The 16,517-nt window shown below is 42.4% G+C and overlaps 1 protein-coding gene across 1 annotated transcript in view; it reads right to left on the bottom strand.

Moving 5' to 3' along the window:
- The window catches only part of LOC143298232 (synaptotagmin-9-like), a 74,055-nt gene extending 58,232 nt beyond the window's left edge, over positions 1-15,823 (bottom strand). Inside the window, 2 exon segments of the mRNA XM_076611035.1 lie at positions 13,011-13,116; positions 15,656-15,823. Of these exon segments, the coding sequence (XP_076467150.1) occupies positions 13,011-13,038 (28 nt within the window). The 5' untranslated portion in view covers positions 13,039-13,116; positions 15,656-15,823.
- Between the last annotated feature and the right edge of the window lie 694 nt (positions 15,824-16,517).

The following is a 16,517-nucleotide window of genomic DNA, read 5'->3' as shown; positions in this document are numbered from 1 at the left end:
AAATTTAGAGCCTCTTCAAAATTCCATAGACAAAGAAACTCAAGACACGGGTTCCCAATATACTGTCCGTAGATCACGATCTCACCTCTCCTTGCTTCCAAACACGGCTTCAAAGTCGATGCTAAGCTTCAGACGATGGTCAGTCAGTCAGTTTATCTATCTTTAGTTCAGACGATACTGGGGGAGTGATACACTCTTTGACTGTTCTATTCTCGCACCAGAATCGCGTTTACCTAAGACTGGACTCTCAGTTTCAATGACGTCTGATGAAAAAAAAAAACTGGCGTTGAAAGCTAATTAATGCATGGATGCGGCAAGAAAGAAGTTATTCCTGGCAGACTGGTGCATGAAATAATTGGTGAATCATTTAACTATTATATCCAGAACAGAGGAATAGTGCACGGTGGCGACGCGTTATCCACGGCATCAGCAGAACTAAGTTGTTAGGGGAAAATTGTGACAAACATTCATACACTGCCAGCAGCCAGACATATCGAGTTTCCAATTTTAATGTGCAGACAAAGCCTGGGTTGATGTTTCTAGAGACGATGCGCAAGTAGGGTAAAAGCTAATGCGGGAAAATAGCTATTTTGTGATAAAGAAACAAGAGAAGTAAAGCCTTGGATTTTTTTTTCTCATTTGCGTCATCGTGAAAACACGCAGCGACATATTTCCTTTCACTCTAAAGGAAAGCGCGCGCGCTAGCGTGCACACACACACACACACACACACACACACACACACACACACAGAGAGAGAGAGAGAATAAGAAGTATACTAAAATAATCATGTTGTTACGTTGTTCCACATGTTTTACTTGCAACCTGCACAATATAAGAATATTTGAATTCCAATGTCTTTTGTTAGTAATATTACAGTGTCACTGATAAGATAATGTCATGAAAAAAAATTCACCTCCCCTGTGTGTTTACACACAATGTGTGTCATAACTTGACGTTTCGGTAGTCCATGTGCGTGCGTGTGTGTGTGTGTGTGTGTGTGTGTGTGTGTGTGTGTGTGTGTGTGTGTTTACCTTTAACAAATTAATTTTCTCTTGAAATACTTTGTCGACACCAAACTGGGCTCAGAAACAGAACAAAAATCAGTTCTTTTCAAACATTCTAATTATAATGAGAATGCACTTCCTGAAAACGCACAAATATTTTAAGGAAACCAAAGATGTTTCCAATGTCAGTTATCTAGAATATTTTCGGTGTTTTTTTTCTATTTATTTAATCTTTTTTTCATTAAAAGGAGATTACCACTTTTATCTACCATATTCACAAACTGATTTACGCCAGTTATTTCCTATGATATTTTGTTCAAATATTCAGTTCTTCAGCTAAGGCTGGGAGTTACGATGCTTTATTTATCTGCAAGGAGCAGCAACATTCAGTCAGGTTACGGGACATCAGTCTATATATATATACTGGATATATATATATATTTTTATTTAGTACGGATCTCACTCATCTAAAACATTAAACTTTAAAACATGAGTCTGCTGCTGATGCTCTTTGATCAACCGCCGCTGCTGCCACCACCGCTGTCGCTGCCGCTGCAGCTACTGCGATTTGTCCCCTGCACCAACTCCATCTGCGTTCGTGGACAACAACTCCCACGTTCACTACTGTGTGCGGGTGGGCTTTTGCGTGAATGAACGTTTCCGCACTGCCGTCAAAGCAAACATACTCCGTTTGCCCCCATCTGTCACCTCTGTCCAATGCCATCAGTGATATTCAGACCCCCTGTCCCAACTTCCTGTCTCTGTGCGGTCAGCCCAAGGTCTATATTCTATGATGACTGATGGGTATGCGGGGGGTTGGGTGGGTGGAGGTGGGGGGGAACCATGCTACTGTGGGTTGGAACTAGGGATTAATTTGTTATTGACAGTTGAGTCAGTTGCACAACAGGATACCCACCTGGGTAGTGCCGACTTACAGCTGCCTTTGACATCATCCTATGTCGTTCATTAGGCTTTATTAATTGACAAGCGCACACATACATAATTATATTAGAGCGAGTTTTTCTGCAGAATTTCGCCAAGTACAACCCCTTTGCTGCCGTGGGTTCTTTAACGTGCGGTAAGTGCATGCTACACACGGGACGTCGGTTTATCGTCTCATCTGAATGACTAGCGTCCAGACCACCACCCAAGGTCTAGTGGAGGTGGAGAAAATATTGGCGAGTGTGGGATTCCGTACGGTCGAACTCTCTCGCTTCCTCGGTAGACTCGTTTCCACTAGGCTATCACTCTACACAGTTATGACGAAACTGAGTCGGCTTGCGTAATGAGCAGTTCGTCAGTGCATCATAGTGGAGGAGGCGGGTGGAAGAATATGGGGGAGGAGGTGGTAGTTTGGCGGGGAGTTACCAAACTGTGTTGCCGCGCGCGCGCGCGCGCGTGTGTGTGTTTTAAGAAATGGCATTGTCCGATCTGATAATCTACAGAAGCAGTGCATACAATATTTGATTACTGATAATTTTTTTTTTTGGTCCTAATCCCCGTCCGCCTCTCACTCACACCCTTCCAATATTATGTTATTTCTCCAGTCACTGACACTCACCCTCTCCATTTTAGATTTTGTACTCTATCTTTTCCACATTCTGTACTCTCTCTCTGTGCCTCTCTCTCTCTCTTCCTGTCTTAGTCCCTTCCCCCCAGCCCCCTCCCCTCCACCTCAACCGCCCCCCTTTTCATTCGAATATACAGAAATGTCGATTTCTAATTAATACTAACAATCATCATTATGATAGGAATGATGATAATCTAAATAATAATAATAATCATAATATCATTTATTTTCAGTCTAATAAAATCATCTTAGATGAACAGACTATAAATAATAAACGAACGAAGCATTGTCCGATGTACTAGTTAATGTTTTTATGTGAGGTTTCACACCTGCAGTGCGCAAACAAAACGATAATTCTTGTCTATCTCCCTGTTTCTGTTTGTCACTGCTTCTCTCATTCTGTCTCATCCTCCCCCCACCCCCACCCCCACCCCACACATCTGCCATGTAACCAGATCGTCAAAAACAAAGTACCGCTCTGAACACAACGCTCGGAATATCCATCGACCTCGCGGGAAAAAGAAACACAAACAACAACAAGAACAGACGTTCGAGCGTCACGACAAGTGTTACTTACAATGTCTACAAATCATAACAACCGAAAAAGGGGTCTAAAATAACCAACAACAAATTGAAAACAACCAACGCGTGCAAAATGTCAAGGCCCGACCTGTGTATGGCACGGCATCATTAAAATAGCTTCCCCTCCATCACCACGTCACAGGAGTTCAACTCACAGCGTGCTGGTTCGACAGGAGCCTTTACCCAAATAATTTTCCGTGCGCAAAACAGACAATAATCATTGATCGCGTGAAGCATAGTCAAGAGAAGGGACTGACGTCCTTTATGAGGGGGGTTTGGAGGGGGAAGAGGGGGGGGGGGGTATCTTAATGTCATAGAAATTGTAATTATCACAGTCCTGACGAAGTCTGGGAATACATTTTGTCAATTAGTCACCAGTCACTGCTGGTAAGCGTAGGCGAAACAAACATTTGAAAGCTTAGAACTTTGGGTTTATTATTTTTTCCTCTATCTCTGTCTAAGATAAGACAAGATAAGATAAGAATAACTTTATTCTCTCCAACTGGAGAAATTGGATCAGGTGCATTATCACAACATAGACAAGTAGACAACATGGGGCCGATAACTGCAAAAGTCAACAACAGCTTTTACGAATATAACGAAGACACAGATGTTAAAAAAAATAAAAAAAAATCACATACACCGTTTCATACATACATCCACACATTGCAGGTAATAACTAGTATTCTTAATGTAAAAACAGAAAGAATTAAGAAACATTATGTTGAATACAATTTTAAGCATAGCCTACCATATTGCACATTGATTATAATAGACAGATAAGATAAGAATAAAGATAAATAGCGGAAAAACACAACCAGATAAGCAGCACACACCCGCACACACCCACCCCCCACTCACCCCACACACGCGAATTACTTGTCACACACTCTGTCTCTGTCTCTCGGTCTCTGTCTCTCTCTGTGTTATTTTTTTTCTTTTTCTTCTTTTTATGCAGCAAATTCGGGAACACATTTTACGTCCGAAAACGGATTGTGGCTGTCTGTTTAAGGAGCGCAACGGAATTAAAAGCGGAAGTGCGCGTGAAAGAAACGTGGGAGTTGAACTTGGCCTATATGAATGCAAAACATGGCGAAAAAAAAAGCTTCAGATTTAGTTTCAATTTACAAGAGGGTGCCATCTGGTAAAATATTACCAAAAATATGTATAAAAAAAAAATCCAAGAGGCTGGATCGGGTAGGAGGTGCACGGATGCTCGACATTCGTATCATTTTCAGTTAGAGCCTTGAGATCTTGATCCAAACGCTCCAGGGTGACGTTAGGGGTAGCGAGGGGTGGGGGTGGGGGTGGGGCTGTCGGAATGGAAAAAATATGTGTCAGAAGACGGGAAAGAAGGAAGTAGAGGAGGAGGAAAGAAATACAGAGAAAGGTGGAAAGACTGGCAAAAGGCGAAGAGGAAGAAGGTAAGAAAAGCAGGAAGGGATGAAAGGAAGGGGATGGGGAAGAAATACATTACAGACAACAGGTTATGTATCATTATTACAATATAGGTGTCGTCAACACTGACCAGACATCAGAGACGGAGGCAGAGAAAAGACAAGGAGGGAGAGAGAGAGAGAGAGAGAGAGAGAGAGAGAGAGAGAGAGAGAGAGAGAGAACAAGGACAAATGTTTGAACCAGGCCTTCTGCCCAAGTCAAAGGGGAAGGGGTTCACAATGGGGTGAACGCAAATTAAACATCATTAATTTATATTTATGCATACATTCAGTTGAATCGGTTCACGTCCAAGACCTTTCCCAGGTAAACAATTAATTCATGAACTATCATACTGGCAAAAAGTATGCAAACCATCATGCTTGCACAAGTTCAGTGATTCAGGTACTCCATCTGATCACTAAAGTGTAAGCATGTTAAGGGCGGGAAGGGGTAGGAGGGTGGGGGAGACAAGCGTTACTAGCAACACACACACACACACACACATCCCATTATATACGATATTGGCAACGCCTTCCCCCTCACAACCCCTTCCCCTTCCCCCTCCGCCCCCCAAGAAATATAGTTAATTAAAGTAAGATAAGATAAGATAAGATAAGAATAACTTTATTATCTCCAACTGGAGAAATTTGGTCAGGTGCATTATCACAACATAGACAGTAAACAACATGGGGACCATAACTGTAAAAGCCAACAACAGCCCCAACAAATATTACGAAGATACAAATGTAAAAAAAATATCACATACATCGTTTCATACATACATCCACACACTGCAGGTAATAACTAGTATTCTTAATGTAAAAACAGAAAGAATTAAGAAACATTATTTGAATATAATTATAAACATAGCCTACTATACTGCACATTGATTATAATAGACAGATAAGATAAGAATAAAGATGAATTGCGGAAAACCACAACCAGATAATCAGCACACACCCGCACCGCACCCCCCCCCCCCCCACCCCCCCCACCCCACACACGCGGATAACTTGATTAAACAAGAGTAATAAACATATGTTCTCAAATAAAAGCATTTCACATATTCGCTTTTAAAAACATTGCAATTACTTATTACATCGTAATTATTAAACAGAAATATATTTAGAATATGGACGTTAGCATTAGACATATTCATTGTACATTCATCCTGCATATTGCACATTATTCTTCCTACATATTGCACATTCATTATAACCAATTGTCACGTTTTAAGCTCAGTAAACACACACACACACACACACACACACACACACACACACACACACACACACACACACCACAACTAGAACAAGGTACAGCCTATCATGCACGGACTTTCACACGTCTCACATGAGAGTGCGCGCGCGCACACACACACAGTTCTCAAGAATTTAAAAGGTGGATTGAACGTGGAATAAAAGTCTTCAGAGCTCTGGATTTCAACTTAAAAGTTCTGTAGCGTCGTCTTGATGGCAATAGCTCATAGTACTTTGCTAAAATATGGGTGTCGTCAGTTGCTATCTGCCTACTTTTTTTTAACTACTCGACTTTCATACAGCTCTTGCATACTAGCTTGTTTCACTCCCACAATTTTACTGCATACACTCATGACATCGTTCAAAACACGCTTACTCCTCACTCCCAAACTTCCATACCAGCACATAAATGAAACTGTAAGCATCAATTTATGCACGGCATTGCCTTTCTACGCACCTTGAAAGCTTCGTTCACATACACAGCTACGTTTCGTGTGCACATAGTATTGCAAAATAATAACTTTAAAGCGGAAGAATGGTTATAGTGGAGAGATACAGACAGACAGACAGACATACAGAGACAGACAGACAGACAGATAGAGAGATCGAAATGAGAAAATGTCACAGATAATGTGACAAGTCTGTGTATTTTTCGTGTTTTTACTTACTACGACACATAAAATGACGTGGACTTTTTTGTTTTTTCCCGCAAAAGAGTGTTGTTCAGTGTCAGTTTGTGACTCTAAAAGAAGAGTGATGTTCAGAGTCAGTTTGTAATTCTAAAAGAAGACTGTTGTTCAGTGTCAGTTTGTAATTCTAAAAGAAGAGTGTTGTTCAGTGTCAGTTTGTAATTCTAAAAGAGTGTTGTTCAGTGTCAGTTTGTAATTTTAAAAGAGTGTTGTTCAGTGTCAGTTTGTAATTTTAAAAGAGTGTTGTTCAGTGTCAGTTTGTAATTTCAAAAGAGTGTTGTTCAGTGTCAGTTTGTGACTCTAAAAGAAGACTGTTTTTCAGAGTCAGTTTGTAATTCTAAAACAAGACTGTTGTTCAGTGTCAGTTTGTAATTCTAAAAGAAGAGTGTTGTTCAGTGTCAGTTTGTAATTCTAAAAGAAGAGTGTTGTTCAGTGTCAGTTTGTAATTCTAAAAGAGTGATGTTCAGTGTCAGTTTGTGACTCTAAAAGAAGAGTGTTGTTCAAAGTCAGTTTGTGACTCTAAAAGAAGAGTGTTGTTCAATGTCAGTTTGTGACTCTAAAAGAAGAGTGTTGTTGCGAGTCAGTTTGTGACTCTAAAAGAAGAGTGTTGTTCAGAGTCAGTTTGTAATTCTAAAAGAAGAGTGTTGTTCAGAGTCAGTTTGTAATTCTAAAAGAAGAGTGTTGTTCAGAGTCAGTTTGTAATTCTAAAAGAAGAGTGTTGTTCAGTGTCAGTTTGTAATTTCAAAAGAGTGTTGTTCAGTGTCAGTTTGTGACTCTAAAAAAAGAGTGTTGTTCAGTGTCAGTTTGTGACTCTAAAAGAAAAGTGATATTCAGAGTCAGTTTGTGACTCTAAAAGAAGAGTGTTGTTCAGTGTCAGTTTGTGACTCCAAAAGAAGAGTGTTGTTCAGTGTCAGTTTGTGACTCTAAAAGAAGAGTGATGTTCAGTGTCAGTTTGTGACTCTAAAAGAAAAGTGATATTCAGAGTCAGTTTGTGACTCTAAAAGAAGAGTGATGTTGAGAGTCAGTTTGTGACTCCAAAAGAAGAGTGTTGTTCAGTGTCAGTTTGTGACTCTAAAAGAAGAGTGTTGTTCAGTGTCCGTTTGTCATTCTAAAAGAGTGTTGTTCAGTGTCAGTTTGTAATTCTAAAAGAGTGTTGTTCAGTGTCAGTTTGTAATTCTAAAAGAGTGTTGTTCAGTGTCAGTTTGTAATTATAAAAGAAGAGTGTTGTTCAGAGTCAGTTTGTAATTCTAAAAGAGTGTTGTTCAGTGTCAGTTTGTAATTCTAAAAGAAGAGTGTTGTTCAGTGTCAGTTTGTAATTCTAAAAGAGTGATGTTCAGTGTCAGTTTGTAATTTCAAAAGAGTGTTGTTCAGTGACAGTTTGTAATTCTAAAAGAGTGTTGTTCAGTGTCATTTTGTGATTTTGGTTGCATCCTTCTATCCATTCAACCCGCCTTTGTTGTGATCACAAATTTTGTTGTGGTTCTCATCAGGTTTTGACGCTTATCTGCCAATACAGTGTCACGGCCTGTGAGAGGCTGGGTTCGAATCCTGGTCTGGCCCTTTCTTCCAAGTTTGACTGGAAAATCAAAGTGAGCGTCTAATCATTCAAATGAGACGACAAACCGAGGTCCCGTGTGCAGCACGCACTTCGCGCACTAAAAATGAACCCATGACAACAAAAGGTTGTCCTCTGACAAACTCGTGTTGAAGAATTCCACTCTGACATGTACACAAATAGCCAATAAGTATAATATGCATGCACTCAAGGCCTGACCAGCGTGTTGGGTGATGCTGCTAGTCGTGGTGTAGCATATATGGATTTGTCCGAGCACAGTGACGCCTCCTTTAGAAACTGAAATTCATCATGCAGGTTGTGTTCATCATCGTTTTATTGCGTTGATTATGGTGCCTGTGTCGTTTGTGCTGTTTCCGAGTGGCACCGTTTTCGTTCTCAGAATGTGTGATGTATTTTTCCTGTGACATCATTTGTGGCATGTTTTTCTCTGGTTGTGTGACGTAATTCCCCTGCGCCATCCTCCATTTAATTGTCAAACCATTTTGCAGCATCGATTGTTTTGCACTGATCACATGACATCAAAGAAGCTTTCAACGAGGAGCTCAGCCGCACTATTTCAGCGGTAGACAGAAAGGACAGACTGATCATCCTTGGGGATTTCGATGCTCGCGTCGGCGTGGACTTCTCCTCGTGGCCAAAAGTCCTAGGACAGCACGGCACTGGCAAGTGCAACTCCAACTCCAACGGACTGCTTTTGCTCTCGCTCTGCGCGAAGCATGGACTGACCATCACCAACACCCTCTTCCAACAAGTGGACAAGTACAAGAATACATGGATGCACCCCCACTCCAAGCAATGGCACATGCTGGACTTTGTGATTGTCCGGCAGAAGGACAGAGGTGATGTTTCCATTACACGCTGTATGAGAGGAGCAGTTTGTTGGTCGGACCATCACCTGGTACGCAGCAAGATGAACATCAGACTTGAACGCAAGCTCCAACCAGCCAGGCAGAAACCCCCTAGGAAGCTGAACATCCACTGCCTCCATATCACCAAGGACGTGCTGCAGCAGCAAATCCAAACAGCTCTCCAAGAAATTCCTGCATCGACTGATGTAGAAGAGGTATGGAGCACCTTTGGAGATGCTTTGTACACAGCAGCAGCTGACACACTCAGCTTTGTACAGAGGAGCCACAAAGACTGGTTTGACGAGAACGACTCTGGAACACACTGCATATACGGCATCAGGATCACATTTCCGATGAAGACTGCCAGAGGAAGGAGAACCAGTTCTTGCAAACCAAGCAACTCGTACAGAAGAGGCTGCGTGAGATGAAGAACAACTGGTGAGAGAGAAAGTCCGAAGAGCTTCAGTCCGCTGTTGATGCTCACGACATGAAGACCTTCTATGATGGTCTCCGAGCTGTGTATGGGCCTGCCCGAGCCATGGACCAGTCCACCCTCCTGACAGATAAGAAAGACATCCTTGCCTGCTGGGCAGAGCACTTCAACACCCTCCTCAACAGGGACTCGTCCATATCTGACGAGGTAATTGCAGCCCTCCCACAGCTACCAGTCAATGACTCGCTAGCTGCCCCTCCCACCAAGGCCGAGACCCGGAAAGCCCTGAAGCGGACAACGTCAGGAAAAGCACCAGGAGCGGATGGAATCCAGGCTGACATCTACAAGTATGGAGGCGAGGTGCTGACAGACAAGCTGACCACCCTATTCCAGTTTATCTGGGAGAGAGGGGAGGTCCCCCAGGATTTCAAGGATGCTTCAATTGTCCACATTTACAAACGGAAGGGAGACAAAACATCCTGCGATAACCACCGTGGAATCTCTCTCCTCTGCATCGCCGGCAAGATCTTCGCCCGCATCATACTGAACAGACTGGTTGACCATGTCTCCAACACAGTCATCCCTAAAGCACAGCGCAGTTTCCGCTCAGGCAGGGAACATGTGACATGGTGTTTGCTGTACGCCAGATGCAAGAGAAGTGCCGTGAGCAGAACAAGGAGCTCCACATGGTCTTTGTAGACCTGACTAAGGCCTTCGACATGGTGAACCGCCGTGGTCTGTGGAAGATCCTCCTAAAGTTCGGCTGCCCAGAGAGCCTAATCCAGCTGATTGCGTCATTCCACGATGGCATGCAGGCGAGAGTACAGGAAAATGCTGACATGCCGGATCCGTTCCCTCTGGTAAATGGAGTGAAGCAGGGCTTCGTCCTGGCACCCACACTGTTCTCCATTCTCTTCTCTGCCATGCTGATTGACAACTTCCAAGACTGTGACTAGGGCATCTACATTCAGTTTCGCACAGATGGCAAACTTTTCAACTTGCGGCGACTCCACGCCAGGTCCAGGGTGTTTGAGGCACTGTTGAGAGAGTTCCTTTCCGCTGATGACTGCGCGCTTACTGCACACACCCATGATGACATGCAGTTCATTATGGACAGGTTCTCAACCTCCTGCAGGCACTTTGGACTCATCATTAGCTTCAGCAAGACCGAGTCAATGTACCAACCAGCTAGATCACAGAACGCCAGTGCCTCCCCCCCACCCCCTCCCCCACCTGCAATCAAGATCGATGACACAGAGATCAAGTCAGTCTACAAGTTTTGCTACCTGGGCAGCACCCTATGCAACAACGGAGCCCTTGATGCAGAAGTGACGCTGCGCATCGCCAAGGCCAGCTCTGCCTTTGGCAGACTCAACAACAGGCTGTGGAACAACAAAGGCATCAGGCTCAGCGCCAAAATCAAAACCTACAGAGCTGTTGTGCTGACCACCTTGTTGTACTGCTGTGAAACATGAACGACGTATCGCCGTCACATTCAACAACTTCAGCAGTTTCACCAGAGATGCCTACGAAAGATCCTCGGCATAAAGTGGCAAGACAGGATCTCCAACCTCCAGGTCCTAGAGAGGAGCGGCCTGACCAGCATCGAAATCCTGCTGATCTTGTGCCAGCTACGCTGGACAGGACAAGTTGTCCGCATGACAGACAGCAGGATCCCGAAGATGCTCGTATGGCCAGCTGAAGGAAGGCCACCGCGAACTTGGAAGACCCTGCGAGCCCTTGAAGGACACCTTGAAGACAAACCTCAAAGCCTGTGACATAGACATCACTTCCTGGGAAACTGATGCCCTTGACTGCTGTCGCTGGAGGATGCTGTGCTCTAGTGGCATAAAGACGTTTGAAAACAAGAGAACGCTGCCTGCCTACTTATCCGTCGGTCCGACGGGAGACTCCATCACAGTATTATTGGGAGGAAGATAGATTTATGCCGGGTTCATCATTTCTTTCTTGTGCCACTTTATTTCACTTCCAGCTTATATTTGACGTGAGCAGTGGTTTGAGGTAAACTCTTTATTATTGTGTAATCCCGGTAACTGCTGTGACCTTCTACAGCTAAACCATTTATAGGATTTTTCGTCTTTGTTTCTTCTATCATACATTTTCTTCCCCCTCCACCCCCCACTCGCTCTTTTTATTACTCCCAACACATTACCGTTTGTACTTAAACTTAAAAAATATTTGTTGTATTTATGAACATTCTGTCTTTAATTATTCCAGAATGCTCATATTCTAATGTTATATGTTAACTGATTATGAATAACATGTCCAGAACGCGGGATGTATGGCCATCAGCTGATGGCACGAGCATTGGTTTTCTTAATGTTAATCACATATTCAATAAGTCGTCTGATGTTTTTAATGTATTACACGATTCCGGGAAAAGCTTTCACATTTTTGGATTTGCCGAGTCAAGATTATCTGAATCTGACTTATTAATGTCCAACTACAGTGTCATTCGTAAAGATCCACACAGTCCTAAGGAAACAGGCCTACTTATTTATATTCATGAAAATATCAGTTTCAAAAGAATCGAATCACTTGAAAACCATTGTGTTGAATCAATATGAATTGAATTACACTTGAAACATTCTAAATCGATTCTCATTGGCTTTATCCTTACTTTCTCTCTCCTCCATAAATGTATTATTTGTACATGTCTTTGTACCATTTGCATATGCTGTTGATGTATTGAATTATGTGATGTACATGTTTACCTTTTTGTTGTTGTTGTTGGATGGGTGGATGGATGGGGGTGCAGGGGATTTTTTCTTCTTCTTTTTTTGTGTGTGAAGAATTTACTTTTGTGCATGCATTTTTCTTACTTCCCCTCCCCCCTCCGTCCCCCCAGAGGGCCGGATGTAAAAAAGCAGTTGTGTTTATACCCTTACCCTCGTGAAATAAAATTTCGTTCGTTCGTTCCTTCTCTCTCTCTCTTTTACTCTCCCTCTCTTTCTCCCCTCTCTCTTCTCTCTCTCTCTCTCTCTCTCTCTAACCCCCCCCCCACCTCTCTCTCTCTCTCCGTGGAGGAAATACAGTTGATCTGGTGAAAAGGGCAATGCTGGTTATCAGGTTTGCGGGCAAAGTGGTGAGAAAAAACAAAAAAATGGACATGGTCCTACCTGACATCGTGAAATATTGGTATTTCAGGCAACTGGCAATCATTCAATAGAGATGAAGAACCGGATTAGGTTTGGGGTTCAACAATGCTGATTAATTTGCACAAATGGGACATTGACGTTGTTCTTACCTTTCGCTTCTCGTGAAATGGATCTTTTTTAAAATTCAATTGGTTGACGTTCGATCTTTTTATAGTCATCATACAGCAGAGAGTTTGAAGAGGTGGGGAAAGAGAAAGAAAGACAGGTACAAACAGATACAGAGAAAGGCAGACAGGAAAGACGAGGCTCACGGAAAGACAGACAGGCTTAGATCATGCATAGAATAAAACACAAGAAATCTCGACTCACGCACGCACGCATGCACGCACGCACCCACACATATACCCCTCACCCCACCCCCCAACACACACACACACACACACGAACACCCAGAGAGACAGCGAGAGACAGAGAGAGAGAGAGCAGCTCACCTCCAACAGGATGTGTCAGAGCAGCCATGGCGTCCCAGGCAGTGAATTGATCGGAATCCCAATGATATTATTGACTGAAACTCCTTCCCACGCTGGACTCAATACCCTGTTTCAGCCAGTGAAACACACACACACGCACGCACGCACGCACGCACACACACACACACACACACACGCACGCACACGTACACACACATATATGGGTAGGTATACACACACACGCGCGCATAGTATCCAAAACTCCAGCACAGCTATGCGAAAACACTCTTTTACGCACGCGTTATGAGTGATATGGAAGCGTTTCCCTTCTTGAACTTGGGTCAAGATTCGAAACAGATGAAGATGATACATGGTAGTCATTTGATTCATGATTTCCATCTCTGGTCCCTAGCGTTTTATCTAAACCTCTCTGTTGATAAAGCCTGTTGAACACCCCCCCCCCCCCCCCCCAACCTCCCCCCCCCCCTTTTTTTTTTTTGAAAGAAATTGTGTAGCGATTCTGATCTATTAAAATAGATAAATAAACAAAATGATGTTTTTCTTTAAAACACGTTACAAAAAAGAAAAAAGAAAAAAAAAAGTCTTATTCAGGTGACTTGTGACTTGCAAAAAGAGTTTATGAGCTGAAACGACTGCCAAGCGCATGAACAAGAGTTTATTACACAAGATGTTGTCATTACTACAAGAGACATGGTCCTTTTACTAACAAGAGTTTATTACACAAGATGTTGTTATTACTACAAGACACATGGTCCTTCTTCTTCTTCTTTTTCTTTTTCTGTGGTCGTGGGCTGCAACTCCCACCTTCACTAGTAAGTTCACGAGTGGGCTTTTACGTGTATGACTGTTTTCACCCCGCCATGTAGGCAGCCATACTACGCTTTCGGGGATGTTCTTGTTGCCATAACCCACTGAACGCTGACATGGATTACAGGATCTTAAAAGTGCGTATTTGATCTTCTGCTTGCGTATACACACGAAGGGGGTTGAGGCACAAGCAGGCCTGCACATATGTAGACCTGGGAGATCGGAAAAATCTCCACCCTTTACCCACCAGGCGCCGTCACCGAGATTCGAACCTCGGACCCTCAGATTGAAAGTCAAACGCTTTAACCACTCGGCTATTGCGCCAGTCGCAACGCATGGTTCAAGAAACGATGGTCTGATGAAAGCAATAGGTTTCAGAGAAGGAAAGATATCTGCTGTCTTTTTTTTTTTCCTTTCTTCTTCTTCTTTTTTCCCCCCTTCTTTTTAATGGGTTAGTCCGCACGCTCTGGCACCTCCTTGGAACTGAAACTGAAGAACATTGTATCACTGAACTGAAACTGAAGAACATTGTATCACTGAACTGAAACTGAAGAACATTCTATCACTGAACTGAAACTGAAGAACATTCTATCACTGAACTGAAACTGAAGAACATTCTATCACTGAACTGAAGCTGCAGCACATTATATCACTATAAACGCTGTTTTAGGCCTGCGGCTTCTTTTCATCGTGTCTTGATATCACACATTTCCTTCTGTCCCGCTCACGGCAGTGTTCTTAACTGGGCAGCTAAAATAGTAAAATACACATAACAGCGTTTCAATTCTATTTTCCTAACTCGGCAGCTAAAATAGTAAAATACACATAACAGCGTTTCAATTCTATTTTCCAAACTTGGCAGCTAAAATAGTAAAATGCACATAACAGCGTTTCAATTCTATTTTCCTAACTCGGCAGCTAAAATAGTAAAATACACATAACAGCGTTTCAATTCTATTTTCCAAACTTGGCAGGTAAATTAGTAAAATACACATAACAGCGTTTCAGTTCTATTTTCCGGAAATCTACAAGTGTCAGTTTTGATTTTATCAAGTGGTGAAATGTCCACTTTTAGACTTCTGTTGTATTTTCGCAAGTTCTGAAGTTATCACTATGGTCAGCACGAGTATAACTGAATGACAAAAATCTGGCGCCTTTTACCTTTGCAATTCTGTTAGGAAAATGAAATAAAACAAACATTTTATCACAGAATAGCATGGCCAGATTCTTAACCATAAAGTTTAGTTTGAAATAACTATCTGTCCAAGTGTCTTTAAGTATTGATTCCTTGGAATAAATGTAAAAGTTTCAATTTTTCAAACCTTATTCTAAAATAATGTTCACAAACCATTGAAGAACAAAGGTATTTCTAAAACGGTGGAAATGGTTGAATAAATCACCACTGAACAGATTGTGTGGTCCTGATCCACCTAAGGTGAAGCATTCATCTGTAAATTTCTGTCTGTCTGTATATCTATCTCTGTACCACTGTCTCTATTATTCGATCAAACAACATAGAACTGAGTGGGAAAAAGCAGGTGCATGCGTATAGCTAATGAAATCTGAGCTATATATAATTATAGTTTTTCAATCGTTGACAACGATTTCAGTTCATAATGCAATTCAGCACTTTTTTTTTTAGTTGAGGCTGCACTACAAGCCAGCCACCTCCACCTCCACGAATCCTCTTACCACCGCCCACAGAGATCGACAGAAGAAAGAAGAAAAAATAAAATAGAATAAAATCCAAATCCAAACTTCATCGATTAAAACAGAACGACAAGCTTTAGACACGACAAGCTTCAACAGTTTATAAGGCAGTTACGAATTCCACAGACCTTCTTTCACAGAAAACTTAGAACACGGTAACAAATCCTCACAGTCTGTCGAATGTCTAGTTTGTTGAGAGTATCTCCGTTTGTCTTTTGTTTTGTTTACAACTCAGCGAACACATCGTCAAATGAACCATCGCATATTAGGCCTATCTTGCCAACACACAAACCACACCGTTTGCTGGCGCACGCAAACTCCATGCGTGAGACGAAGCAGACGACAACTGCCAGTGAAGTCGGCGCGCAGTGAAAACGGAAAAAGACGGCCAACGCACGTGAAGTCTTTACTGGACGGCTGTCCTTGCAAAAGCCAGAAAAAAACAAAAAAAAAAAAAACCCCACCAAAAAAACCCTCTCTCTCTCTCTCTCTCTCTCTCCACACACACACACACACACACACACACACACACACACACACACAGATATATATATATATCTATATATATATATCTATATATATACATACATATACATACATACATACTCACACGCTGTAGCTGATCATCAGTTAAAGAAACAGATCGAATCGAAATGGAGACACACACACATATATCATTAGTCAGTCCGTATAGTCTCCATTATCGTTTGAACTGCATGACTCGAGAACCGGACGGTGTGAGATAAACGCCCAAATAACTTAAGACATCGCGCCCAGATAGCGACATTCGCTGCTACCATGTCAGCAACAGAGTGACAGAGACAAGACAGACAGCTCGTTCCCACGCACGAGCTCTTTTTCGATCGGGTTGTCAGCCGCCAGTTCCAGAGTCTGTTCTTGCATGCTGCATTTGTTCTTCCGAGTGGTATCATATTTTTTTTTCTTTTAGGCTATTTAACGCTTCAGCGTTTGCTTGTATGTATCTATCAC

This window comes from Babylonia areolata, chromosome 23, assembly GCF_041734735.1.
Source record: "Babylonia areolata isolate BAREFJ2019XMU chromosome 23, ASM4173473v1, whole genome shotgun sequence".
In the NCBI taxonomy this organism is placed as follows: Eukaryota; Metazoa; Mollusca; class Gastropoda; order Neogastropoda; family Buccinidae; genus Babylonia; species Babylonia areolata.
This window is presented reverse-complemented; position numbering and strand designations above follow the sequence as displayed.